Here is a 10,976-nt window from a genome sequence, read left to right as displayed (position 1 = left end):
AAGGAACTGAGAATAAAACTGCCAATATCATACTGCCCCTATACAAATCTATGGTGTGACCACACTTGGAATACACTTCTGGTCACAACAACCTAAAAAAAAGGATATTGTAGAGCGGGAAAAAGTATAGAAAAGGACAACTAAAATTATCAAGAGGCTGGAGCATCTCCTCTTTGAGGGAAGGTTACAACACCTGGGGTTGTTTAGCTTGGAAAAAAGGAGGGTAAAGGGAGACAAGATAGAGGTGTATAGAATTATGCATTGTGTAGATAATATGAAGAGGGAGACATGTTTCTCCCTCCCTCATAATACTAGAACCCAGGACAGATAAAAGTACTTCTTCACATAGCACATAGTTAAACTATGGAACTTGCTACCACAAGACGTAGTGATGGCCACCAATTTGGATGGCTTCAAAGGGGGTTGGACTCATTCATGGAGGAGGCGGCTATCAATGGCTACTAGTCCTGTTGACTATGCGCTACTTCCAGTCTGCCTATGTACACTAGTTGCTGGGAAACATGGTCTGGAAGGTGCTGTTGCACTCATGTCCTGCTTGTGGGTTCCTGGTCAACAGCTAGTTGGCCACTGTGTGAACAGAATGCTGGACTAAATGGACCCTTGGTATGATCCAGCATGGCTCTTATGTTCTTAGGTCATGGACTTTTGCCATGGTAAATGTAGAGCAATTCCCCACCACCACCTTTTTGGCTATTTCATGCCAGAACAGTCCCACCCACCTACAGCTTCCTTCCTTCCACATAGTTTGAAAAGTGTAACTCGCTGTTTTTAATTAACCAAACATTTAATATAAATGCAACATCAAGTACAGAGGTAAACAGTATCCTAAATCAACGTGACAAATAATTAAAGTAGTTTAAAATTTACACAGTTCAGAAAATAACATTTGACTTTATCATATAGCATTCACTGAAAAAAATAACACTAGTTCTACAGTCCATTGCTTACATGTGAATTACAACTGGGTAAGGATAGATCTAACTTAAAAGGAAAGTGAGGATAATGCATAACAGCTATGGGTTAAGATGCTAAAGTAAAACAGGGACAATTTTAAACTTCAAACTACAGAATGCTCTTCAAAGCTACAGAACATAGATACAGTATGGGCAACTTCCATCCCTTTCTACCCACCTCCTGACTCTATGTTCTTCTTCCAACTTGGAATATATTTTTGAGAAAAGGGGCAGCAGGCACAGGGGGCAGCAGATATTAGCATCACACTCTTATGACACTTTCTCTACTTTCTTTCACCTAATTTAGCATACAGGTAACTAGGTGAGTAGTGAATAACCCTGATATAAAAGACTCATGGAATTTCATCCTAGCCCTGTGATCTCTCCCACTCAACACTAGAGATGTAACATTTCTGAAAAACTTGAACACCCACACACCAGATTCCCCCACCCCCACCCCCTTGTTTTTTTCCTTCATTAACATCTAATTTAACCCTTGGGGTTTTATTTACACCATTTGGTAATCCTGTTCCAAACAACTGTGTAGTCCTCTTCTTCAACAGAACTTTCCCCACATCTCATGCCCGGACGTCCCACCTACCTTTCCACTGGATTCTTTGTACTGCATTTCATTCACCATCATGGCCCCTGCCGCCAGAACTTTTGAGTAGTCCCAGTATTTGCTGGCCCCTCACAACTTTCGAAGACACACCATCAGGAGAGGCTCTGTGCTCCAGATCCCGAAAACTGCAATAGTCAGGCAGTTTATCAGGGAAGGACTTTTGTGTGCCTTGCCTGAAATGGTCCAGGCAACACCGTCTGCCATATTGTGCTACTTCACAGCAAAATGTTGGAAACGTTTGTTGCTCCTTGATGCTGAAATCAGGGGGAGAACATGGAGAATGTCTAACTTTTATTAATTTTCTTAGTATTTCCTGTATTATAAACATTCCACTTGTTGCTCTTCTTCTGTTTACTCTTAAGCCTCTCCACTGTTCCAAATGCTGCTGCTCATTTGACATGTCCTGCTCCCTGTTCTTTTATGCCAGCCACCTTTTCAACTCAGTTCCAAGAACTGCCCATCAAGCCTTTACCTGCTTCATAACATGATTTTGTAGTGGTTTTTGAAGTCTGTTAATACATATGTATATTTACAAGTAGGGCCCTGAAATAAAATGTTGCGGTATATGCCTTACATCATAGAGTTGCACTGAAAGACCCTGTTCTAACCTGGGTCTTACCTTCAGGTACACATTTTTAAAAATATTTTGGAACATTTTAAAAGTTCAGCCAGTCTGCACGCAATACATTGGACTCGCCTAAAGAATCCTGCCCCTTGCCATCTGCTGTAGATGCTGAGACACTTGGCTATTCTAAGACATGCTGCCGCCACCTCCCACAGTGACTGCCACAAACAGCCAGGGACCAGCGTCCCAGGATCTCTTCCAATGCCCCATCAGATTGCACGAGGGATGACAGGATGACTGGTTGGAATTGGCTAGAGAGTGGCGTGCGGTCAGTCTCCCCAAGAGGATCAGGCTGGGCTCCTGGGGATGAACTGAAAGATTCAAGGGATCTGGTCTGAAGCCGAGATAGTTCTCTCACATCCCTGCAGCTCCTCACCTTTAGGCTGTTGCCAAATTTGGAAATGAGCTCCTGGAGCAGGTGATACTGATTCAGTACAGTGAAGGTAAAGGAGTCTACAGGAGCCTCGCCAGCTCCTGCAAGGAAGCACATGGGATCCAGGAGCTGGTCAGGTGTTAAGAAAGGCCCCGAAGACCTGCACAGACAAAGTGTGTGAATGGCAGCAGCAGCAGCACCACCACTGACACGCATGCCCTGCTTCCTTCCCTAAGGGATGATGCTGATATAGATGGTGCTCACTTACCCCAGGAAGATTGGAGCAGTTTTGCTGGACTAGTTCTAGGACTGCTCCACGTGTTGGGTTCAGGATACAGAGAGCTCTTCTAACATGCCAACCACCCCACACAAGTGTGACGTTCCTGTCTGGGGTTATTCTCCCTCCTGTTTCCAGATGCTCTTTGCCTGTTTCCAGATGCTCAAAACTGAAAAATAACACCAGGACATCTGCCTCAGCTTTGACCAGTTGTCCACACAGAATCCCAAAGCTACCTTGTGCCAAGGAGACACCCACTAGGTTAACTGGTTTTCTTTAACAGATATAGGAATGGTAACAGGAAAATAGATTTTTCTAATTCGGTAGCGTTAACAAATCAAGCTGACATGGGGAATTATATAAATAATAAAACACATCATATTTTATTATTTACAAGTTTATAAAGGTTATTATTTAATTGTCTTATACTTATTGCTAACCTACCTACACCTTCTAAACCTATCACCCAAACCAATCTCACTAGATGTACATTAAGTGAATCCCTAAACCCTATCTGATGGGTTAAACAGTCAAGACTCCCTTTTTAAACTCCTTAGAATTCTCCTCACTCACACACCAACATTCCATCAACTCTATCTTACCTGGATACCTTACCTTACAACTCAAACACGAACATTCACATGACTATACATATATTACAGTAAGCGGCACAACTTCCTAGCAATGGAACAGGTGACAGTACTCAATCTTTTGTATGTGTTTGTTTTCCAGCCCACCCACCCGCTGGCACTAAAAATCACAACTACTCCTAACTAAAGAACAGGCTCTAAAAATTTGGGACGCTATAAACAGCAACTGTGACCACTTCTGAGACTTATTTTAACACATCATAACTGACTAGACAAGACCGGGGGGGCAGGGGGGGAGTTAAATTATATGATGAACCAGAGTCAACAAGTTGATATTGTTGTTCTAAATTTGGTCTAAGTAGGGACTAAAAGCTTTCAGCAGCATTTATTAATTCATTTATGTAAAATTGTTTTTCCTGAACATTTCACATCTTTAGTGCATATAGTCTTGGGGTTATTAAACACATTCTGCCTTTGAGGTATACAAACACTGCAACATTCTTAAAAGATCTCACTTAATGCCAAGGAACATGGTATAGATCTGGCTTGAGAAATCTAACGGCTTGAGATTGACTGACGTCCTCGGGAGGTTTGGTCCAAGACAGAGATCCTTCTCTACTAGCCTTTCCATTAAACTCCCAAATAAGTTCTCCGAGTAAGTGGTATCTATCCCAAAGGAGTCTTTCACAACTTCAGAACCCAGGAGCCACTCAGGAGACAGAAATCCACTAAAGACCTGAAACAACAAGCCAAGCTTGTGAACTGTGGTGGCACCACTGGCATGCATATCCCCATCTTGTCCTGAGGCGAGATCTTCCAAGACAAATAGTTGTTTGTCTTTTCTGTTTTATTGTATAACATTATTGATGTTTATTGTTTGAATAATTTCATGCTTTTTTTTGCTTTGTGAGGTCAGCCCAAAAAAGTGGTATATGAATAACTTTAATAAAGACAATGGAGCATGAGCTTTCTGCATTCATCTGAGTGTTGGATTTAGCCTGGGAGAAGAGTCTGAGGGGGCAGTTTAAGCAGCTGTTCTGGAAACTGGGAGGCATTAGAAGAGTTTTTTGACTGGGAATCCAAACCGGCCTCACTTATTTGACCTGCAATATTAACAGTTGACTAAAATACAGGGCTGGTGTGAGCTCCTGTCTCCTTTTGTCTCTGTTAGTACAACTGTTCCCACAACAAGGATATAACACTGAGCTACACTGCAGGTTGTTGCATGCTCCTCTCTCACCTCCATCTGAGACTGGAGGGGGGCAGTAAAATCAAGAGATAACACTGCAGGTTTGTTGTAAGCTACTCTCTCAGCTTGAGCCCAACCCCCATATGAACGACACACTCAAAGAATGAGCCTCACTATGCCCTCCTCCACCCAGGGCTTTCCACTGGGCTGCAATTCCCATCACCCCAAAGCCAGCATAACCAATGGGAGGATGGGAGCTGTAGTCCAATGCATCAGAAGAGACTAGGCTGGCGAAGGCCTACCTCAACCTGGTACCCACCAGATGTGTCAGACTTCAATTCCCATCATCCCCAGCCAGCATAGCCAATGACCATGTTGGCAGGGAATGATGAAGCTTGGAGTCTTGATAGCTGAGGATGATGGGAGCTTTGGTCTAACAAATAGCCATAGGGTCTGGGGATAATGGGAACTGCAGTCCGACATGTCCAGAGGCTGTCGGGATGGAGAAGTCAGAACGTTTTCCCATAACATAGAAATAAGATTCCCCACACACACGCGTTCCTTATTTAAGTAAAAGAAATTCATTTAAACTCATTCTATCAATTCTGCTCTGTCCAACAGCAACCCTTTACCTTCCGAGCACTGAAAGAAAATGCGCTCGAGGCGTTGTGAGGAAAGAAATGGGTCGGGAGAGCAATCCGGGGCCGACGACAGCCAATCAGGCTTCGCTACGTCACAGGGCATCAACCTCCCAGCGCCTCCCTCGCCCAATCAGCGCGACCGGCGGCGACCTTTGAAAAGCGGCGGTTAGGCCATTAAGTAAGGGGGCGCGTGCATGTGGGCGGGGAAAGGCAGCGCGCGCTCGGGGGCGTGGCCTCGCCCCCGGCGGGTCCTCCCTCTTTCCTCCTCGCCCAACGGGCGCCAGCGGGAGGGGCCTGAGCGCGCGCCCTCGCTCGCTCGTTGGTTGGTCTGCTGCCGCAGAGGCTGCCGGGATACATAGTGACGAGGAACTGAGGGGCGGGGCGGGTGTTTCCTCCTTATCGTCGTTGGCATCATCATCGGGATTATTACCATGGCGCACAATCAGATCTACTATTCGGACAAGTACGACGACGAGGAGTTCGAGTATCGGTGAGAGGGGCGGGGCGGGGCTTAAGGCACGGGGAAGGGGCGTGGTTCGTCGGGAGTGGGAGGGGCCTGTGGAACGGAGGGGCGGGATCAGGGTTGCCTCGGCAACTTTGTGATCAAAGCCGGGGCGCACGCGCATTGGGGCCCCCTGTTCAGTCGTTTTTGAAGGGGGGCATAATGTGAGACGGGGAGGAATTTTTATTTATTCATTTTTTGCATTTATATCCCGCCTTTTTTCCTTTGGAAGGAACCCAAGGCGGCTTACATTCCTCTCCTCTCCATTTTATCCTCACAACAACCCTGTGAGGTAGGTTGGGCTGATAATCTCATAATAACCAGCTATTGCTATTATATATTGTACAATACGTCGTAGCGATAGCTGGTAAATATATAATACATTATATTATACTATTATATATTTTATTAATATTATTATTATTACTGCTGGTGTAATTTACTTGTGGGGTGCCACAGGGTTCCATCCTCTCCCCGATGCTATTTAACATCTATGTGCAGCCACTGGGGGCTATCATCAGGAGGTTTGGGGTGCAGTGTCATCAATATGCGGATGACATGCAGCTCTGCCTCTCATTCAAATCTTCACCAAGGTTGGCCGTAGAATCCCTGTCCAAATGTCTGGAGACGGTGAGTGGCTGGATGGGGAGGAATAAGCTGAAGCTCAACCCTGACAAGACCGAGGTACTTTTGGTGGGAGACAAGAGGAGGCTGGGGGATGTTGACCTGGTGTTGAATGGGGTATGGCTACCCTTGAAAGACCAGGTCTGCAGCCTGGGGGTCATTTTGGACTCCCAGCTGTCCATGGAGGCTCAGGTGTCAGCTGTGAGCCGGACAGCGCTGTATCAACTCCATCTGATACGGCGGCTGCGCCCCTTCCTTCCCGACCATCTGCTCCCATCGGTAGTACATGCCCTGGTCTCCTCTCGTTTAGACTACTGTAATGCGCTCTACGTGGGGTTACCCTTGAAGACGGTTCGGAAACTGCAGCTGGTACAGAACGTGCCGGCTCGCCTGATTAAAGGCAGCCGCCGGCGAGATCACATCACTCCAGTGCTGAAGGAGTTGCACTGGTTACCAGTTGTTTTCCGGGCCAAATTCAAGGTGTTGGTTTTGACCTTTAAAACCCTATATGGTTCCGGCCCAGCCTATCTTAAGGAGCACCTCCAGCAGCACCAGCCAGGCCGCTTAACAAGATCAGCCTCGGATGGCCTTCTCTCTGTCCCATCAGCCAGGACAGCTAGGCTGGTGGGGACGAGGGAGAGGGCCTTTTCTGTGGTGGCCCCCACTCTGTGGAACTCCCTCCCTAGGGAACTCCGTCATGCCCCCTCTTTAATGAGCTTCCGTCGTGCATTAAAAACGTTGTTGTTCAGGCAGGCATTTGGGGTTAGTTAGGGTATTTTAGAAAATGTTTTTATTGTAGAATTTTATTGTTTTAAACTGTTTTTATTGTATGTTGTACATCGCCCAGAGTGGCTGGGTGACCAGCCAGATGGGCGATTAATAAATTTAATAATAAAATAAAATAAATTTAAAAAATAATTTATAGTACCGTTTTTGTGGTACCCCAATGACACTGTTCATGTCAGTATTCTAAAATGTTTGTGCCTTTTTTGTTAGATGACCTGAACGGCTTTTGTAGTTGCCTCCTCATCCCCCACTGAGCAGCGAGTTGGACTAGATCAAGGTGTTGAACCTCTTTCAGCTCAAAGGCGGAATTCCATTTTGGAGAAGCTGGGGGGGCTGCATTCCAGTGGTGGGCGGGGCCAAGGGCAAAGGGGGTGGGGCCAATTTGCCAGCCTATTTTAGCTTCAAGGTCTTACTGCCAGTTAGCTAAGTCCTAGGAGTGGCATCCCGAGCTTTTAGAATGGGAGGTGGGTGTGGGAGACAGCCCAAACACTGGGAAACTTAGGAGTTGTAGGGCTTTTTTCTGTCTAAACCTGCATAGGATGGTGCCCTAAAACAGGAATAAAATGATATTTTGGAACACCAGAGCAGCAAGCCTATAGGACCGGCAGTGCGTAGCACTGGGGAGCTTAGTTTCACTGCAGACTGCCCTGGTATGTGCCCATTGTGAGTTTAAGCATGTGTGCTTACCTTGCAAAACAGTCAGAAGAGGGACGCTTTTTGCATCCCCAGGATGGTCTGACCTAGAATTACTCAGTAGTACATATTTAAGATGAAGTGCTGTTGTTTAGGTCAACCTTCCCCATCCTGGTGTTCTCCAGATGTTGTGGGCTTCAACTCCCATCAGCCCCAACCAGCAAGGCTAATGGTCAACAATGCTGGGAATCATAGCCCAAGGCATCTGGAGGGCACCAGGTTGGAGAAGGCTGCTCTGGATCTATCCTTTTAAAGTGGTTATTAAAACATAGGACAAGCCCTCCTGCCCATTGAACCTGGCATCCTGTTTCCCACAGGGGGCAACTAGCTGCATTTGGGAAGCCCAGGAGGGGAACACCCCTCTCTTGCAGAGTGCCCCCTTGCCCACCAACTAGAATTTAGTAGCGTCTTGCCTCTAAACCTGGACAGTTCATAAAGCCATCAACATGACTAGTTGCCGCTGATAGCCCTAACCTCTGCATTTCTCTAATCTAGCCTTCCCCAACCTGAGACTCCCCAGATGTTTTTGACTAAAACACCCAATGTTCAGAAAGATCTCCCTCATGAAGGCTCCTTGTCCCTCAGCTGTCCTCATCAGCAGCCATTCCAGCCGACTGTACAGAGGGAGAGGAGAGGAGAAGCAGGGCTGTTTCACCAGCCCTGCTGAAAGACTACATGGACCTGCTCAGTGACGCGCACAAAAGATTCAGTGGCCCTCTCACGCCGTGCCTCCCACTTCTTAACATCCTCTCCTTTTGGCATTCTCCCCTTGCAGGCACGTGATGCTGCCAAAGGACATTGCGAAGTTGGTTCCCAAGACCCATCTCATGTCCGAGTCAGAGTGGCGGAACCTGGGGGTGCAGCAGAGCCAGGGGTGGGTTCACTACATGATCCATGAGCCAGGTGAGTTGCAGAATGTGATGTGGCGGGTGGGGGCTCACAGTAACTTGAAGAAATGTTGAGAGACCCTGCTTGAGCGGAGGGGTTTTGGACAGCTCCCAGTATCAGGGGACCAGGAAGTGGATTGGGCAGGAAGGATGAGGATTTGAATCCCACTTTATTGCTGAAAGGCTGCATCGCAATAACTGCTTTAGGGTGCAATCCGATGGGTTGTGCCTTTGATGATCGTAAACCCCGGAACTTGGAGGCTTACGATCATCCTATGCAGAACAGAGCTGCAGTTCAGACGGAGGTAATGAGAGTGTAGATTATAGTGATGTTCCCAAGCTTGGAGAGGTGTTTCAGGCTTTTTAGAATAGGGGGGAAACACTGCACAAAAGCTGGGGATGCCCTCAGGCCAGATCTGGGATTGGGGGAAAGGGGCCTGGCCTTCTGGGGAACCCCAGAGAGCCGGGTTGAGACACTCAGGGGGCCAGGTTTGGCCCCAGAGCTGCAGGTTCTGCACCCCTGCTTTAAGCAATCGTAGCTTTAGGGCATAATCCTATCGCCTGTGCCCTTGATGATCAGAAGCCCCTGATCATCCAATGCAGAGCGGGAGGAGTGGCAGAGCCAATCATCGCCTTGCCGCCCTCCTGCCCTGCATTTTTCACTAGATGGGTTTTTTGCCCTTTTATCAATGGCACTTTGGGGGTGGGGGAAGGAGGCTGGAGAGGCCTCAAGGTAACTTATATCCTGGCCTCTCCAGTCTCCTCCCCTTCCTGCTCACCAAAACACCCCCTTTATCCTCTCTCCGAGGTCGCTTTTCCAACCTTGGAGGCCAGCCAGCGCAGTTCTTTCCATGCTGGCTGTGAGGAAGTGGGGGAGGGGGATCAGATCTTCAACTTCCCGCTTCCGAGGTCGGCGGGGGGAATCCACAGTAATCCATGCTCCTCAGACAATGTCTGTGGGCCATAGAATTGCTCCCTTAATGTTTTAAGCATTGCTCAAGGAAGAGTAGCATTTTTTCTTTTCTTTAATAAAAAAAGAATATTGAGATTTCTTTATTTAAAGTGTTTTTATCCCTCTACTAAGCAATAAGTGAAAATTGCATGAGATGACATTTTGGAAGCCACATTTGCGACAGAGCTGTAGCCATGTTACCACCTGGGTTCGGGTATGAATGTTAAGACAACCGGGCTAGGCTGGATTGCGAGGCCATGAATTCTTTCCAAGACCCTTTTAACATGCTATTTCCTCTCTCCCTATAGAGCCCCATATCCTGCTTTTCCGAAGGCCGTTGCCAAAGAAGCCAGAAAAGTGACGTCTGCAGCCCCTCTTCCATGTTTTAGATACAAGCACCTTTTTTAAAAACAACATTAACTGTTTGGGGAGGTTTTGTAAAAGAGGTTTGACAAATGTTTTCAATACATCTGTCAAGAAAATGCCACTCAACACAACCAACACAGCACTGACGCCAGCCGAGAAAAGCTTCCCTCGCTGCAGAAAGATTGTCTACTGAAAAGGACTAATTTAGCTATTGAAATATTAATAATTTTGACATTGGCTAAAGGCTCCTGCTCTATGCATGCAGCAGGGCTAGTTTGGTTTTTAAATCCCAGAGAATGTGGCATTCTCTGCTTGGATATTTTTTTATATGTGTTTCTTTTTAAAAGTATCCTTTGGAACTTTTTCCTTTTATTCTAGATATGATTGTTCTTAAGGCTCCATCAATAAAACACAAATATTTTATGTTTCCCGTCTTTTTATCCCCTCTCCTCCAGCTCATTCAAGCCTTTCTGTTTGCTGATTAAATAATCCGGGTGCAGCTAGAACAGCATTGCATTTAACAAGTCACCTGGTTGCGATAGGCAAGCAGGAATTACATGCAGGTGAATAAGCAGGCTGGTTGTGGAGGGACAGATTGTTTCATTCCGCTTATGCTAGCCCATTTGGTTTCTATGCTAGCCAAGAAGGAAGAAACGCCTCTTCCTCTGCAACAAGCATGGAACAGAATGATCCATCCCAGCTCCCCCAGCCCGCTTGGTAGAAGTCGGGGGGGGGGGGTTTCTACTAACCTAAGAACCTAGTTTCCATGCTGGCTATGGAGAATGGAGCCTCCCTCTGCAGCCAGCATGAAAAATAGGCTAGTGAAAAAAAATTCTGCAGGCTAGTAGCTATTCTGTGTGTATGTGTAGGCTTAT

The 10,976-nt window shown here is 46.6% G+C and overlaps 1 protein-coding gene and 1 long non-coding RNA gene across 3 annotated transcripts; one reads left to right on the top strand and one right to left on the bottom strand.

Moving 5' to 3' along the window:
• Positions 1–790: 790 nt before the first annotated feature.
• LOC146334523 (uncharacterized) lies at positions 791–5,528 on the bottom strand. Of its 2 annotated transcripts, none has more exons than XR_014786376.1 (4): positions 5,283–5,528; positions 2,863–3,040; positions 2,598–2,695; positions 791–1,850 (listed from the first exon to the last, which is right to left on the bottom strand). It is a non-coding gene; the product is annotated as an uncharacterized LOC146334523 (long non-coding RNA). The 2 variants fall into 2 exon arrangements; XR_014786377.1 differs by having other exon boundaries at positions 2,598–2,754; positions 5,283–5,385.
• A 118-nt stretch (positions 5,529–5,646) lies between these two features.
• On the top strand, positions 5,647–10,540 carry CKS1B (CDC28 protein kinase regulatory subunit 1B). Its single transcript, XM_084824876.1, has 3 exons — positions 5,647–5,781; positions 8,672–8,799; positions 10,044–10,540. The coding sequence occupies exons 1-3, from the start codon at positions 5,723–5,725 to the stop codon at positions 10,094–10,096; spliced, it is 240 nt and encodes a 79-aa protein (XP_084681002.1). The 5' UTR covers positions 5,647–5,722; the 3' UTR covers positions 10,097–10,540.
• The last annotated feature ends 436 nt before the right edge of the window (positions 10,541–10,976 follow it).

This window comes from Heloderma suspectum, chromosome 17, assembly GCF_057233095.1.
Source record: "Heloderma suspectum isolate Gila_16-S chromosome 17, 16-S_ref, whole genome shotgun sequence".
Taxonomy (NCBI): Eukaryota; Metazoa; Chordata; class Lepidosauria; order Squamata; family Helodermatidae; genus Heloderma; species Heloderma suspectum.
This window is presented reverse-complemented; position numbering and strand designations above follow the sequence as displayed.